This window comes from Harpia harpyja, chromosome 21 (assembly GCF_026419915.1).
Source record: "Harpia harpyja isolate bHarHar1 chromosome 21, bHarHar1 primary haplotype, whole genome shotgun sequence".
NCBI classification, from domain to species: Eukaryota; Metazoa; Chordata; class Aves; order Accipitriformes; family Accipitridae; genus Harpia; species Harpia harpyja.
This window is the reverse complement of record NC_068960.1, coordinates 7,013,237-7,031,254: the sequence shown is the minus strand read 5'-3', so window position 1 is coordinate 7,031,254 and position 18,018 is coordinate 7,013,237. Positions and strand designations below refer to the sequence as shown.

The 18,018-nt window shown below is 47.3% G+C and overlaps 1 protein-coding gene across 1 annotated transcript in view; it reads right to left on the bottom strand.

Moving 5' to 3' along the window:
- The window catches only part of ADAP1 (ArfGAP with dual PH domains 1), a 62,524-nt gene that overhangs the window by 21,163 nt on the left and 23,343 nt on the right, over nt 1–18,018 (bottom strand). Inside the window, exon 4 of the mRNA XM_052772929.1 lies at nt 17,913–17,995. Coding sequence (XP_052628889.1) covers nt 17,913–17,995 — 83 coding nt within the window. The remainder of the gene's footprint in view (nt 1–17,912; nt 17,996–18,018) is intronic.

Below are 18,018 nucleotides of genomic sequence, written 5' to 3'. Positions count from 1 at the left end.
AAATACGGGTGTCAGCATCCTCAATGACAGTTTTTCCTCTAGACAAATCACCCCAAACGGGCACAGCCAAGACAAAGCCTCACCATGGGAAGGTCAAGGAGAGCAACCCATGCCCCCTAAAACAGAGGACAGAGACCATTTTAGATCATGTGTAGGATAACTTCAAGGTTGAAGCCAACCATGGAAAACAAACTCTCCAGACCACTGCAAAAATACGTTGTCATCTTGCTTCATCTTGAGCAACAAAGCCTTTGAAATGGAAAAAGTCATTTGTTCGACTACCCAGCTGCTGGGATCAATAGATGAAATGGAGCCAAATACATCGTCTCTATGGAAAAAACATGGGACTGAGCTTAACAACACATCGAGATCCTGAGGTTGACGGAAAGAAGACGAGGTCTGTCCCCATACATAGGCATGTGGTATTTAAATGCAAGGTCAGTCCCTTGGTTTCCAGTCCCTTTTAATGTCACCATGAATACCTTGCATTGCTGGCTCACAGCTGAAAATCCAAATTGCTTCTAAGCAAAGCCCCAATAATAAAGCTGAAATCCATTAAGCCTGTGATGTTTGCCACTATTTAAAACTGATTAAAATCGTACATGACACCACTAAGCCTAACAGTCAGAAAACACTCCTGTTAGGTCTGATGTTTCCCTGTGTAATCCAGACCCCCCTTCTTTCACCGAGTCGTCAGCTGAAAGGAGCCATAATAAGAGATCATGTACCTAATCCATCTTCCTAAGCTGTTTTTAACTGGTTTCTTTAATCACATGTTATGATTCCCTATGGAGTAGCTCTCAGGTGACAAAGACATTAATACAGTCATTCATACTCCCAGAAGGTATCTCGGATGGGATCACGTTGGCCCTTGTGCCGACTGACTGCAGCAGAAACAAGACACACGAGGTGCCTCCGCAGAGCGCAGGGAAGCCGTCAGCGGGATGAAAGGTGGGAAATCGAGGCAGCAGGAGGTAACAACCTCTGGGCAAGCGACTGCAAGGTGAGGTGGTGGCAAAGGACACTCGCCAGAGAAAAAAAAAATCCTTTTAGGAGAGCGATTCTTGATCTCCCAGTGAGCACCCGCCTCCCCTGAAAACACTGCGTGGGAACAAATATCAGGAGAAAAGACCAAAATATACATTCCAAAGTCTTCACCTGACTGCTGTGGGCATATCAGGTTTGGTGTCCACTGTAGAAAACACAGCCACATCCTCCCTTTTATCAGTTTATCTTATAATTGACCATCGATACGGTACAACTTCCATGGTTAACTTAATTATTGAGCAAGTCTTTACATATTAAAGATAAGACAATAGTTGGCTGCTGCAAAGCAATTCGATTGTATCTGCTGGGAGACGTTAAAACCCTCCGCTGCAGAAAATGTCTTTACTGGAAGTCTTGTGCTTGCGTTACTGAGAATTCAATGTGGAATCTAATTTTACTTGGAAATCAAATGCTTCCTCTTCGAGTGGCATCCCCACACGCCCACCCAGGAGCTGCTGGCTGCTCAGAGAAAAAAATCCAGTACAGGTAAATAACCTTCAGGTTTTGATCTTTTGAAGCTAGCCTTTTATTATAAAAAGGCAGATGAAAGCTGAGAGGTTCCCAGTGCGATACTCATTCCATTTACCAGCACTGAATGCACTCGAAGCCTGATCTAGCTGGAAAGCTGGGTGAGAAAACATTTAAGGACAGGCACACAGTACTAACTCATAATAATATCTGTAGAGCAGTATGCTTCAGCAGCTGAATTTTGAGAGCCAAACCACTCCCAAACTAAAAACCAGGATCCTCCTTGGGCAAGACAGAAACACTCAAAAAAATCCTCGCTGCAACCATTGCGAGTTACTTGCACACAAGCTGCATAGGAAGACGTACTACAGCTTTCTCGCTCGGCACCTGGAGGAACCGCTGCCACCGTCCCACACACATCGCCTCCAGCCCAGCGCTGCCCATGCACAGAGCTGGTCCTGCCTGGACCTCTGCAAGGTGAGGGAGAACCCACCTACAGCCTCACATGCAACCACGACGACTTTTATACAGAAAGCAAAGAGGTGAGACCCCGAACAACTTGGGGATGAAGAGCTTTTACACCCTCAATATGCACTGCACGGGGCTATGCCAACCTACAGGCTGCTGAGGTTTCAGCTCAAAACAACTGCAAAGCACCAGGAACCACCTGAAGGTCTGGATTTCACACAGGCATCTTGCAGAGCCTCAAACCACAGCTATGGGATCAGGCTAAAATATCTTCCAAGCCCTGAATAGTTTTAGATGGGTCTCTTACCCACACCAATAAATAAACTCTCAGCCTGGGCAGCTGCCTACATAGGTCAATCCAAGCAAGGATGAGATGAATTTAATCCCCCAACAGAGCTTTACAGAAGTCAGCAGAGAAGTTCACCACCGACCTCAGACGGGTTTGGGACCCTCTCTACAGGGCATCCTGGAATAAAACATTCCCCCCACGTAGGCAGCATTGCTGTACAACCATAAATCATGGAAACCTGTCCTCGCACACACATAACATTCCTCTTTGTTTGCTTTGAAGAGAAATCCAAATGGCTTCGAGCACATCTGCTGCGGTGCTAACGGCTCCTGATCCTCTATTATTGAGTGTTCGACACATTTACAGTCAAAACTATTGCTTTTTGCAGGGAAAGGAGAACTTCTTAATTTAGGACTCATTCCTCTCCTGGCTGCTGGTTTTACAGCTGTCCCAGAAATCAGCTCATATAGGATGCGCTGGCAGCTGTGCTATCGAGGGAGGGACATTCAGCGGCACAGCCACAACCTCCAGGTTGCACAAGGACATTGCACACCTTGTTTTTTCTAAAACTATCACACCCCCCCGTCCCCTGGAGCAGCGCAATCCCACTTTATGAACTCCTGTAATTATATAAATCAAGACTAAATTCTGTCCCAATAAATCATTGACCAAAACTCCCATCGACTTTGCTATGCTAAAATTTCTTCTTCCAGCCTCTGCAGCACATGAAAGTTTGAAATTCACTCCCCGCTGAGCAGCCTCCTTGTCTTTTAGGTATTCTGGGGATAAACTGTTTGTTACTGTCGTGCCACATAGCCGCTCCCCTCAAGGGCTGCCCTGGTTATGAAAACGGACCTGGCTCATCGAGGTAGCTGCTGCGTCTGCACCTCAACTGCAGCAATATTTTTAAAACTGGTCCTATTTAGCGAGCTGGGGAGGCACCTCCCAGTCCGATTTCACCGTAAGCATCCAAGAGGTGGGGTGTGGACAACTCTGCTGCTGCAGACTTCTCTGCTGCATTGGAGATTTCAAGGTGAAAACTCGGGCGAGCTCACTATAGGGGGAAAATGCAGATGGAGACAGGCTGGTGTCGGTCAGAAAGAAGCATCAGCAAATGCTCACGCTTCTCAGTCGAGGTTGATCTAAGGCTCAACTACATCTTTGGCAAACTCCAGAAAAAGACATGACCTCACTCTGGAAAAATGTTCTTTATGTGGTGAGAGACAGAAACTGCCTGGCCTTGCGCAGGTCTCCAACGTAAAATGGATTTTTCGTTAATAGAAATTTAATTAAGCTAGGACGAGTTGCCATGAAATCAGCCTTTTCCCTGTACTTTGTTTTCGTATTGCTTCCTAGTCTTTCCTTTCTCATTAGCAGAAGAAAGATGCACCAGCCTTTTGGTGCTGTGTCACTACACAGGGAACACGAACGTGCACACCATAAAAACATCGAGAAACACCGGGAGATCCAGGACACCAAGAACTACCTTCATAAACCATCAGAAATAGAAAGGGATGGTTCCCCTATTCTTTCCTTAAATATTTGTTATCAAAAACATGGAGAACCAGCCTGATACTTCTCTTTAGCTCTCTCCAATTAGTATAGATCCATTTTTTGACTATAAAAATCCAAGGTTATGGGAACAGGCAGCCTAAGCAATATCAAAATACAAGTTGGTTGACCTCAGATAGGGAAAGCTCAAGGACAGGAGTGACTCACGCTAATTATAACTGGGGTGTTTCACACACTTATTGCTCTTACAGCCTATACTCACGGGGTGGACTGGCTCTCCCAGGGACACCAACAGCCCAAGGCATCTCCAGGGAACATCCAGAGCACATCCCAAAACACAGGCAGCGCATTCAGCTGCCAAGGGAGTCCAGGGGCCGGAGGGTCTCAGACCATCTCACCCATGAGAAACTGTATGAGTTCAGCAAATAGAACTGACCTCAGATTGACCACAAATGAAACATTTTTGATTTGAGTTGACAAATGTAAATATTTCTGTTAAGGGTGATGCAAAATGAAACAACATGTCTTAGGCATGCTTTTTTGAGGGGAAAAAACCTAACCAAACGTTTTGCACAAAGTGCTTAGGTGGAGGGAAAAAAAAGACCAAACCCCAACTTTTTAAAATTTCATGGGCCAGCCCTTTTCCCTTTCAGTAAGGCTCACTCCTGTGCCACTCTGCTTTCCCTGCAACGAGCATCGCTGCTGCTTTAATTTTCACATGAGAGCTGCTGCTCTTTGGCTAATTATAGAAGCTTGGATCAGAGCTACGCTGAAGGCAGCTTGACAGAACCAGCTGTTAAAATTACAGCTGGATCCTAAACTAGCTGTGAACATCCCGCTTTAGCTCGCGGTGGTGCTACCCCCTCCCCGGAGCCGGCTGCCAACACCTTGCTCGGCCGACTGCTCCTCCTCCTCCACCACTCCAGCTCAGACCCACAGGTCCTTGCTCGTGATTTTTGGCTGCCTAAATGCTTTTCTGCTTTAGGGGAGCTGAAGACATCAGCGTATTTCTCTTTGCCAGATGTTTTTCTTCCTACAGCAGCTATCTGTAAGATCCATCACCTCCCCATCACGTCGTCACTGCAATGTTCATGAATTTCCTGGAGAGCGTAACAGCAGTCGCTGGCCTCTTGCCACAGCCCAGAGAGGTAATAAAAAAAAAAAAAAAAAAGCACCAAAGTTATCTTTAAAAGAAAAGCTTTTACATTTGGAGCCTTTTACTTTGCCTTCTGGTGGTGACTTTGTGTGGTGTCTCCTTAGCAAGGCTGGGAAATGGCGCGGCATCTTCCTTTGATTTTAACAGAGCCTCAGGAGGCGGCGTTACTCTTTCAGAGGGGCTGCACTGAGTCTGAATCAGCACTTCCAAACGCTACTGGAAGGCACTGAAAGGCTGCTCGGGTTCCTGGTCATATGACGCCTGTCCTGCCAAAACATCAGCACGGGAACGCTGCCACGCGTGGGTCCCTGTCACAGGCCTGCTCCCCTTGCAGGAGAAAAAATGATAATAAGACAAACACCCTGTGATCTCCCCTTGCATCCTCCTCCCTAGTTTAGTTTGTTAAACAGCTCTTTGATGTACCTTGTCTTTACTGCGGTAAGGTCCACGTTTGATGTTTAAAGGACCCACCACCGGCAGCTCTCCAGGAGGACGCGTTCTCTCCACTGCTTTGCCTGGACTCCCGGCTGATGCTGCAGTGGATGGTGTTAGTCCATCCCTGCGGATTATAGCTGCTGCTGGTTTCTTGAGTGGATTTTTTCAAATGGATCCCTTTCCTTCCAAGGCAGTTTGGCTCAATATTTAGTCACCCTGGAGACAGGCTGTTGCGTGAGTTTTTTACTCTGCTCCGGACGAGGCTGCAGAGAGCCGGAGAGGTGGCCTGCACAGCATCACCCTCCCGTCTGCTCCCCGTGGGAGCTGTCAGGGCACACCAAGGAAGAAGAAGAAGTAGTCATTTGTTTTAAAGCAATGACTACGTTTCCCTCAAACGTCCAAGGACAGGACGGGGAAAGGTTTCTTGGAGCAAGTCCTGACAGGGAGTTGTGTAATGTTGTTAAAAGCAGGATCATACTGTGAAGACATAAAAAGGAGACTGAGTATCAACAAACAGTGTCCTGCCTGCTTCAGCTGAACATACTTTTCTGCAGGGTTTCCTCCTTCCTCCATTTCAATTTTTTCCAGAGCCTTTCAACTTAATCTAGACAAAAATTTGGCAGGGGGGAAGAACCCCAGCCTTTAGTCCCCCTTTTCCGCTCCCAAAATCCACAGCGCAAGCATCGGCGCGTGGGTGCAGACGCCAGACCTCGCACCCACCCGCTGGGGCATCGCCCCCTGCGCTGCTCCCGGGGCTGCAAGCATCGCACCCAACGCGTGCCGGGCGGCTGCGCCGGCAACGACCGAGCTGCGGGGGCTCGGACCCACCGAGCGAGGCACGCCGAGCAGCGTTTACCCCAGGAGCACATGTGCTCTGCAGAAGCACCGTCTCCATTCCAAGTGAGATGTCTGACAGCTCTCTCCAGCCGCAGGAGAGCCCACCCGGGGGTGCGGGGAGGCAGCGCCCGGGGACCAGTGCCCGCCGAGCCTGGCTCCCAGAGTGACTCACGTCCTGGCCGGCAGCTGATGTCAGTGCCCGGAGAACAGAAGCCCTCTCTGTGGCTCCGGCAGCATGAGAAGGAGGTTTCTGTGCCAGGCAAGGTTGCTCGCTGGAGGGATGCTCGTGCTTTAACTCCCTCCTGACAACAGCACATCAGCCTCCAGTAACCTTCATACTAGGTTGGGAGAACTGCAGGGTTTGCAGTTTCCATCCGGACACGCACATACCCACCTCTCTGCTAAATGCTCTTTGATTGTAACCTTTCCAGACCAGGGCTGCTTTTTCAGTGCAGCTGTACAGCACTGGATGCAATCTGCTCATAATGCTCTTACGCACCCTCGAAATGCAAAAACGCTCTTATGCTCCCTTGACATGCAAACAGCGATGAGGTTTGCAGCCTTTTTGGAGAGGGCTGCCACTTAGCTGCCATTGAGCCTTGCCCTCCCGCAACCTCCCCGCCACGCTCCCTACTGCTCCAACAACCACGAGAGATGCATCGGCAGAGGTCACTTTATACTCTGGGACGCTGAGACAGGGCAAAGGTCTGTACCAAAGAGGTGCAGCATCCCTGGGGTCCTCATTCAGACACAAATCCAGCCACCTTCTGAGATCACCTCCATCTTCTCATCTCCAGCTCTCCCAGGGCGCAAGCACAAACTGCAAGGGGGTATCAGTGCCAAGCAGAGGAATTGTTTGTGGTTTCAGCTGGGGAGAGTAAAAATGCAGCCAGGCTTTGGGACCAAGCAGCAAAGATCTTGCAGACAAGGGCAGGATCGAGCATGGAGAATTGTAACACAAACTTGCTGAAATCCAGTAAGAGTCGAACCTGGTGCTTTGGTTCAGCCAAATACCGGAACCGGCTGCTGGGAATTTACTGGAAACTGTGATTTAACAGAAGGCACCAGTGATGCAATCCTAGCATGCACACCAAGCACCAGCACACACTGCAGGGAACTGGTGTCATGACTTCCTACCACAAAACATCTCCTCATTTATGTCCAAATCTCTGCTTCGCAAAAGACTACATGAATTTACAACAAAATACTGGGCTACCCTGATTTTTCCTGCTTTTTAGCTGCACTACTATTATTTTTTTACTTCCATCTCTAGGTCTATGAGAGATCTGCTTAGAAGGATGGGAGAGAGGGGCTAAGATGGCAGTACCAAAAAGCACCTCACAGTGAGGGATGCTCCACAGATCTCGCGACAGCCGCATCTTCTCGATGCACACTGCAGCCCTGCATCACGAAAACAAGCACTTCCCATCAAAGAGGGACAGCAGCAGAAAATGCCGGAGCTTCTCTCAAAGCCCAGCTCTAATACTTGAGCCTTTCAAGCATCAGAAGAGGATTTAATCCATTTTACAGCTAGCATCAGATAACAGTGACATTATAAAGCAGTCAGAGCAAAGCAGCAACTCCTCTTTGAGGCTAATAAGTAGAAATAAATTAACTGATTTCTTTATATTGAAAATTCCTTTCTACAGACTAAGATTGAGGCCTGCTAAAGCTTTTGACAGCTCTGTTTGCCCATCAGCCACGTGTGCATTGAGGTTCAATAGAGATTTACACTCACAGAAACTCCTGTGATCGAGATTACAGATGTAGCCAGTGTTTTCAGAAGTTCAACTCAAAGAACGTCAGAAGAGCCAGTTATAATTAGGCTTTTTCTAAATTGCTATATATGGTGTAAATCAAGAGGCAAGTCACTGGCATTATGGGAAACGTGCCAGCAAAAAAACAGAATGAGGGGAAAATAAACTCTTTATTTGTATGGTACTATTCACTTTACAGACATATAATGCAGGCTGGGCTTTAAAGGCAACCTGTAATTTTGCAGCATTATGTGGATCCAAAACTTTTATTCTGGTATTCAGAGTCTAATGTAACTTAATGTTTATAGAGAGACATTTTAAATCTCACTGCTGTCACCAGAAATGCCTCCATGGCCATTACTAGGTTTTGGGTACATTAATACAAACCATTGCAAAGATTTCTCCACTGCTCAAAAGACCAAACAGGTAGTGGAAATTATAAACCGATTTTTCTTAACAAAGTGCTTATGGCCCAATTACAAAGCGCTCTGAGCTGCTATTGCAAAGCCAGTCACATTAGTCAGCAGATCTGCTCTGGGATCGAACATTCGCGGGAGCTGCCCCTGGGTTTGTGCCGCAGCCCCTCCAACAAAGGGCAGGCAGAGCGACGGCGGCTCTGCTCAGCCCCGCGTTGACACCAAAGGCTATTTTTATCACGAGGAGATGTTGTAAGCATGTAGGGGACTGGGGGAAGGGAGAGAAGGTGAAAGGGAAAAAAAAAAAAATACTAAAGTATTTATATACCTTGTCAGGTCATATAAGAGAGGCGGTGCATTGCTCTGCACCGTGGCCAGGTACACCCACCCTTGCACCGGCAGCCGTGCCGGTGTTCAGGCGCAGCATGGCAATGACGGTAGATTATTTCAGACACACACCAAATGAGCCAAACCACCCCCCGTGCCCCAAAAGGCAGCAGGATGCTCCTGCACACACCAGTGCACCCCGTGTCTCGCAAGGCTCCGCTACCGAGGGGTGAGCCGGGCAGGTGACCTCGTTCTGCACCACCACGCTCTCCTACGGCACACACCAGTGCCTGGCCAAAGCCCAGCAAGTTGTTGCTGATAAGCCTAGAAATGGTTGCTTTTATCGCATGGTTTCTCTAATTGCTCTCGTGAGCTCCGTTTCCTAAGGAACCAAAGCTTACATGAGCATTGTCCATCCATCTCTCCCTCCAGCTTCTCAGCATCTTGGACCATTTCAGCCAGATGTAGCTCCCCGTAGTTGCTAAACACTCCACTCTTTCTTGCTTATAAAGCAATAGGATAATTTACACGCTTAAAAAAAATCAGCCTCATCCCTGCTTTTTGCAGAACCACCCCTGTAGCAGGGTGCTGCTGCTTCTTCTCTGATGGGCTCTTACCTTACACTCAACTGTACTGCCATCCTGCTCTGCATTTGTACAATGCTTAGCACAGCATCACCTTGACCACCCGCAGATCTTCACCTGGGAAAAGCCAGGAGAGCTCCCCTGGAGTTGGTGGAAATATAAACAGGAACATCAGCCAAAGATGTGGGCTGCATTTGGGGAAAAAACAATGATGAAATCATCTTCACACTGGTCTGCATGAGAGAAGCTGAGATGGCAGCTGGCTACCATCCTGACCGCACACATTAGCTGGCTCAAATCTTCCCCAGTGCTAAAAGCAGCTCTTGATTTAGCTGATAATGCCTTTGCAAGAACAGAGTTTCGATTCGACTATTTTACTTAAAGTGCTTGTCTCGTCAGCAGTTAAAGTATGCTACAGGAAGCACCTATGGCACTTCTCCGCGCTTGCAAGGAGATGGTTTCACACAACAGCTTTGTATCGCCCATATCAAGTTGCTCCCACAGTACGATCAGAACGTCGCCAGGGCTTGCGTGAGGAAGGGCATCTCACTCCCCACAGCGTGATGCTCTGACCACGGAGCAGGTCCAACGGGAGGGAGCAGTCTCCCACATCAAGACTTTCAGACAGCATAAACCAGCACAAGCGCTGATGGAGCAATGCAGATTCACACCAGCCAAGGCAGAAATAGGGCAGGGAAAAAACCACCCCACCCTTGCCTCTCTTGCACCTCTCATGGAAGCCCGAATCCGGGAACAACCTGCTGCCACGACCTTGATACCACTACAGTGTCCTGAACTGAGACTTTGCAGATGGCTCTTTCTTTAAGCCTTTTCACCAGCATCAATTTCTCTTTCACTGCAACCATCCTTCCCCGCAAGGGAGCTGCAGCCAAGCCCAAGGCGGCTGGATTGCAGGGCAGTGATTTATTGGCACAGGTAAGCATGTGTACGTGAAAGGATGCTGGAGAAAACGCCTCTCCTTTGAGGAGCATGGTCTCTTTCACTACTTTATCCCCAGTGGTTTGCAGCATAAAAATCTTGCTGACTGCACAGAAGATGCCCTGATCTCCTGAGCCTGCGGGCCCAGCAAGGACCCCCCTCCTCTCGCAGGGTAAGGGGATGCAGTCCCACACCAAACTCACAGCAGGCTCTGCTAGCCCCAAAGCACAGCATTTAACTGGCGATCGCTCCACGGACTCTTTTAACAGCTGTAACGCCAAATATATCGTGTGAAAGTCCTACTCCTCCTAAGGCAGAGAGCCACCATCCCCAAGAACAGCGATGGGAGATGTGCTTCCAGTCTTTCCCAAGACCAACCCTCCTAACCTCACAGCACCAGCACGTCTTTGTAGGGTTGGGATGGGCTCTCACCTCCTCTGATCCTGGCTGATGGGCACAACCCGTCCTTGGCACCACATCCCATCAGAGCAGGCTGTAGCACAAACGAACTGAACCGTTCGTCCCAGCTCCGTGGGACGCAGCCCTCGTCCCCTGCAAAGCCCCTCTCCTCTCCCCAGACCCCCAGGCTGTGCTCTGCTAACAACTGGGAGGAGGGAGTGCTACTGGCCAGAGAAGAGGGGGTGTTATTTCTGAGAGATTAAAGGTAACAGAAATAAGTCAACCTCTCAGAAATTCTCAACATATCACAATTCAAAGATAAAACCATTAGACTGGACACTTCTTGTGTCAGCAATTTGACCTTCTGAAATCTTCTATGCACTTTTTTTCTACGCACAAATGAAAAGCGGGCGAATAATAAGTCTGTTAATTCTCTAGTTGCAATTTCAAGTTGTGAATTCACTGAAGTTGGCCATTTCCTGCAAAAATTTCTGACAAAAAAGGACAAAAAGTATTTTGCAGGGAAGTTCCTGATCACCTCCCCTTTGCTGCAGTTCTGAGCAGCTGCGACCCTGTGGTCTCCCATCTCCTTCCTTCCCTCTGGGCTCTCACCCTCTCTTTTTGCAAAACAACCACAGCTCAGAAGACACCGCCTGCCCCCAGCCACCCATCATCCCACCAACACCATGCAACCAAATCTCCTCTCCCCTGTGCAACATCCACCATCAGGTTTTACTGCATGTGCTTGCAAAGCAAAGGGGACAGGGACGGTTCACATACGGCTTCACACTCCCTTCTGCGTGAGCATCTCCTTAAAAAACCATATGCATTAAGGGCTTAGCAAATGACACCAGAAGCCCTCAAGCCGATGCTTTATTTCTTTGCTCTGGTTACCTGGCAGACTCCCCCCAGTGCTACGGGCTGTCTGATGTGCAATAAAACCCATGCCCTTTTAGGTTGCTGTTAGCACTGGTTTGCTCTCCAGGTGCTGCTCAGCCCTGTAATTCAGCAGCGTCCGCAGTGGGAGAGAGGAGCTTTGCTTCTGAGGTTGTGAAAAAAAACAAAACAAAACAAAAAAAAACCCACGGCAGAGCTGGTGTCACTCTGACACTCGTAGCTCCCCACTAGCTGGCTGAAATGGGGTAAGAGACAGCAGAGGATGAGGTCTGTCAGTTAAAATAATTAGGTTTTAACTGCAACGCTGCTCACCACTTTGTCTGATCAGGCCCAAAATAAACTGCATTACATCACTGCAGGTCAGACTGAACTAATAAGGGTATCTTTCTCACACTGAGAAAGAACGTATTTATGTCCCGTGCATCTTCTCTAGTGTTTTGCAGTCAGAGCTCTTTCCAACTGTGCAAGTGCAGGGGAAAATTAATTCAGACTGCTGCCCAAATTATGCAAGAGCCACATGGAATGGAAAGTGCGTATTAACAGATTTTACTATTTTAGGGTATTCTTTCATGTCTCGTAATTTATTTTGCCATCATATTTGCAGACAAATACAAAATAACACATAAGCCAAGTAATCTCTAGGGTGTTGACAGAAGATAGTACAAGCAAATAGGCATCTTCAGACAAACGCTACCCTTTGTAACTACCCGGGTAAACCTAGAGCTCACCTGAATAATGACAATAAGATCTAGACCATAGTGCTATAAATACAGGAGTACAAGCCAACAGAGGCTAAAGCCCCAATCATCTTTGACTTTGCTAATATGCCCAAAATCTTGCCTATACCTTCTAGCTTTCTCAGTTGCTCCAATGGGAGCTCTCAGGCCATCTAAGGTTGCAGTAACACCATATTATCTTACCCTGCGGTCCAACAGGCCATCCCACCCAGCTATATAACTACCAATCAAATAACCAAAGACTCCTCCAACTTCCACCCCAAAGGACAGGGTTTAAATCTTCAGCTGGTGTAAATCTGAATTCCTCCACCGTTTTTATGGGACCTATGACAATTTACATCTGTTGAGGAGCTCCAACCTCCTATAACTAAAGAATGAAAGCAGTGATGCTTGTTGGCATTTATCACCCTTCTCCCTTGCAAATGATGCATTCCCATCCTGAATGCCCTTGGGAACCAAACGTCTCAACATGAAAGATAAGCAACAGCATCTGCCACGAGCGAGGGAAAACCGCTGTTTCCCAGTCCCACTGCAAGGGAATCGTACTGGCATGCAGAGCCGGTAGCAGCACTTTTTATCAGCTGTACCCTACCGTGAATTTTCTCCCGTTCCTGACTGCTCTTCCACCATCTGATAAATTAACAGCAATAGGATTTACTGGCCTATTTATGGGAAACACAAGAAGGCAGCATTCGCAGCAAGGTGGCAGAAAGCTGCACTTGATGCTGCTGCTGTTTGTGCCCAGTTTACCCCGTGCCTCGCTGGAAAGCATATTGCGCTGCAAAGCACCTACACCTGGTTTAAGAGCATATAAATCATTGCTGAACTATCTCAGGCAACGCCTTCAAGGAAAGGGTGGCAACTGCTTTTGCACAGCCCAGAATCTCTGTCTGTCGCTGGAGATACCCATCAGCCCTCTCCAACTGCACCAGCCGCGTCCATCCCATGGATAGATGCTTTCACGGTCCCAGCAGTGAAGTTAAACCATTTTTCCTGACAAGCATTAAGAGATTAAACGCCTGGTGTTAAGAGCTCTCCCACTTCATTTGCTAACGTTAAAGCAAAGACCTGAAGATGTTTTATCCCTGCCCACAACTCCTCCCAGACTGGGCTTCAGCTTGTCACAGGGCACCGATTCCTCCTGGTGTCCTGGCAGTAATGAGATGGGTCCATCAGGAGCCAAAGCCAAGTTCACAGGAGCAAACAACTCCCTTTTGCTCTCTCTTGGCCACATGCACGTCCCATTCTCTTGTCTGTGGCCTGAGATGCATTAGAGCTGCTGGACCTTGACCAGTTCATAGTATTACAGTGCTCCAGCCCTGCAAACACTGTTCCCCTTTGCTTCCTTCACGTCTCCCTTGGTTAACATAAATCCATTTGATTAAGAGGAATCAAAAGCACCCGAATGAATTAATCTTCGGCAGGACTTTTAGGAAGCACTGCCGTTACTGCTGCCTATCAACAGCGGGGCAAAATGTCCAAGCTTTTTAAAATTGATCAACATATTTTTAAAAATTATCAAACCTTTCAATTACCTTGAGATCCAGATCCGGACTTCGATGGCAATTACCACCGTCCTCCATTTCTCCATGAGAATTCAGCACCCATGCCCCACTAAACTCTGTTAAAAGGGATAATTAGCTGGAGACTGACAGTAATTTAGCCAGTTCATTTATCAGAAAGGATAAAGCCAACCTGAAACATGTTAATGTGAGGGTCTTAAAACTGGTATTATTCTGTGCTGTTGTGCAACAAACGTATCGCTAGCGGAAGGGACGCGGACCACGGCGTTAATTGGGATTGCTGGGGTGTAAGTAATGTTTTGCTTCATAAAGTCTGGCTAGGGCGAACAAATTATTTAGCTCTCATACTACAGCTGAATTAAGAGCTCAAATGTATAAAAGGGTGTATCTAAGAATCGATAGTGGATCACCAAAACATTTAATCACTGCTTTACTAATCTCCCTGCACTATCTGAACTCAAACCAACTCCTCACACTAAAATCAATGGCACTAATATACTCATTAACGAAGGCTGTTTCAGAGGAATGAAACCATCAGAGTTTGAAAAACTAAGTGGGGGCAGAGAAGCTGAAAGCTGTGAATAGCACATAGGCTTGTGCTCTAAGGTTTCCTGGGGGGAGCAAGAAACCCTCTAAAAATTCCCTTAGAGGAATTTCCACTGCAATCTTCTACCGAGGGTAAGAGGCTGTGACTACATGTATAACAGCACATCCCTGAGAGGGGACATCTGACCGGGGCACTGAGCCAAGACCCATGGATCTACAGCCACGGCTCCTCTCCAGGGTGAGACTCGAGAGCTGGTTTCAATGCTCAGCGCTGCCCACACCGGGGATTTCTGCACGTGCAAAGCGTCTTTGTTTCCCAATTCTGGTTCTGCTACCTCACATCGCTCTGTATCTCACGAGGCAGATGTTTCCCATCAGTTTGGGGGCTATGCAAGCCCTTTTGGGGCAGCTGTTGCCTTCGCATCCCACACTGCCTCTTATTTATATTCTTCACCAGCAGCTGAAGAGTTTGCCACATCCTCCAGCCAGGCTTCCCTGCGTGACTCTCTCAGCTCTGACCTGCACATCTGACACTCCTGTCCTGAGATTCATTTCTCCTAAGTCTGTCAGTTTGGCTGTGATAGCTTCTGCTCAGCATCTACAGGCTCCAGACAGTCTCTCCCCAAAGGATATTCTGAAAGACATTGAATTTCTGACCAGGGTTTCGTCAGGCTGCCTGGAAAAAGATGTTGCTCAAAACTATTCAAAGATAGCATTTTCTTATTTTTTATGCAATTATTGAATAAATATCAGAATGCAAAATTGCCCCTGGAATTGGAAAATGGAATTAAATCTTCCAACGAACATGAGAAAATGGATAGCGATGTCTCTATTAGCAACTAAATGCTTCGTGCTTAGAAACTAGTAATCTAACACCCCTCCAGGGAATTCAGAATGGTGAGAAAAAATGGTCTAAGACAGCATTAGAAAGAAAAAGCAATATGCATACATTCAAGTGAGACACAAACTGGATGCGGGGTGGGCAGGAAGGCGTCCTTGTGTCGGTCCCACCTCGGTGCATTCGCAGGCAGTTCAGGAGGTCATCAGTGGAAAGAAACGGCCCAGATCCTCTGCGGTTCCCAGCCGCACTGAGTCCAGCATAATCAGGCACGGGAGGTCCACCCCATGTGGGGTGCATCCTCCAAGCCGCTGGCGTGGCCACGAAGCTGTATCGACCCCTGCAAGCGGCAAGAAGGGCAGAGCCGGGACGCGTGGCGTGGCTGAGCTGCTTCTGCAAGCACCAAGCTCCAGCCTGGCCCGCAGGGCTCACGGACAGAGCAGTCCAGACCAGCTTTGACGGCACCGGTTTACACCAGCTGGGCAAACTGGTGGTCCAGCACCGCATATGACACAATGATGAAACGCCCCATTTCACCCGAGCGATACAAGAACTGTCCCAACACACAGAGGAACATCTCTGTTAGGGACATGGCTTAGTGGTGGACTTGGTAATGTTAACAGTTGGACTCGATGACCTTAAAGGTCTTTTCCAACCTAAATGATTCTATGATCTCCAGCATGCTGCTTTCCTACAGGACACAGGATTTTCCCTGGGCTCCATTCTCAAGCCACAAGCTGGGAAACAACCAACTCCAGGCGTAACAGCCCAAGACCTGAAAACAGCATCATCAACCGACTTACATCCTGCAGTCCAGAAGAAGGAGCACCGTTTGGCACGGGGTGAAGTACGGGCGTGCAACCACACCCGGGGGCTGTTATGGTTCAGCAGAAGCGAAAAGTTGGCACTGCAAATCTGGTGTGTGTTCCCAGCTTTGTTTTGCTGTAACACCATCCTAAGGAGGAACCACCTGGCCAAAGCTCCCCTTTGAATTTACTGTTCAGAAGAATCAACAAATGGTGTCCCAGTTGCACGGGTCATTTGCACGGCTCAGATGGTACAATTCTCAAAGACAATATACAACCTAAAAGCACTCATACACAGCCTACAAGATGCCCACCAGCCTACCTTCCCTTCCCCTCCTCCTCCCAAGAGCACCGTTCATTTAAAATGGCTTACCCCGTTCTCTTCTATTCTGCTTTTAATGGCTTTTGAACTTCAAAGAGAGGGGAGAAAACCCTATCGCTTCACCATGCAGCTAAATATTATACAGCCGCATTACTGAAGAACACCTACAAAATATGTTGCTAAAATAAACTCCCGTTTGAACTGTTCTTATAATATTTTTCAGAGAGCTCAGAACATGCTGCCCTTCTTCCCACACAGCACTGAAGCACCTACTTCACTTTAACCAGGTACACACTCTTCTTGGAGTCGAAAGGACTAATCATGTGCTTAAAATTATGCATTTGCCTGAAGTACCTAGTTGAATCCAAGCTTTTATATCTAGAAGTCGCATGGTATAAACTGGAAACTTTATTCCTGGGTGAACGTTATACACAGGCTGGCAGATATATTCCAAAATTATCTAAGAAATCAAACTATTTACTGTTAATAGAACACGTCCAACTCCAGCAAACCGCTTTGAAAATTTGCAGTAAAAATGTGCATAATGTACTATATATGAATATGGATACCACACACACCCTACGTGCATGCCTCATGTATACAAAACAGCAGAGCAGAAATGCTCTAAACATAAATTGAGAATATATGAGATAAGATTTTAATTGTGGTTTTAGTAACAGCAAACTGCTGGAGCTACCTGCTTATTATTAGTCTTGAAAAGCAGCATGAAAATAATATTTTAACCTTTCATCTGTAACATGGTCTTTGCTAATACAATTATCCCAGAGTCATCCAAGCACATAGCTGGTGTCAACTACTTAATATGCTGAATAAATTAAATGCCACTTACATATAGCAAAGAAATACCCAGCTAATTTCATGCACTTTCATGCCAGTCCTCATGCTGGCACAGCAACACAACAAACATGGTTGAGCCCTGTGTCTCCTTTTCAATTCCTGCCCTTCTGCAAGAAAATCATCCCATCCACTGCTCCACTAAACCACCCCTTTGCAAGGTCACCGTCACTCTGCCCATCACGTTGGGAGTGCTGAAACGAGCTCTGTCACACGTACTGGGTCTTTGCAATTGCAAAACACCGGGCATTTATTATACTACAGGGAGACCAGGTCCCACTGACAATGCTTGAAGTGTTGTGGAAAGACAGTTAACTGAGATTTGGGAAGAGTGCAGGACCTGGCACACTTATCTCCCGTTAACCAAACCATGCTAATAATCTTTCCACAGCAAAAGTCACCTTGATGAGACAAACACCCTTATCTCCATTTCAATGCAGCTTCGTGCCTCCTGCTACCAGAAACGAACTCACTGGTACTTTATCTGACTTGCTGTTGGTCAACAGCCCATGGAAGTCAACAGAAAGACTCTTGATAACTGATTTATTTCCATCAGTTATTAAAATTCCCAGTGTTCCCAATCAAATACAGGGAATGCCAGGAGGGACCTTTCCCAAAAGACCACACTTTCTCCTCCTACTTAGTGACATATGAGCAATAATCAATATAAAGAACATACAAACAGAGAGAGATGGAAAAAAATGGAAGGTGTTGGACATCAAAAAACTTATCTGCCAAAAGTGTCTTTCACTACCTGCAGAATAAGGTTCCTGCTTCTCGCTGTGAATGAACTCTTTTCGTTCGTATTTGGCTCTGATCCACTGTTCCCGCAGCAGTCTGGGAAAAAAAATTACAGAGAA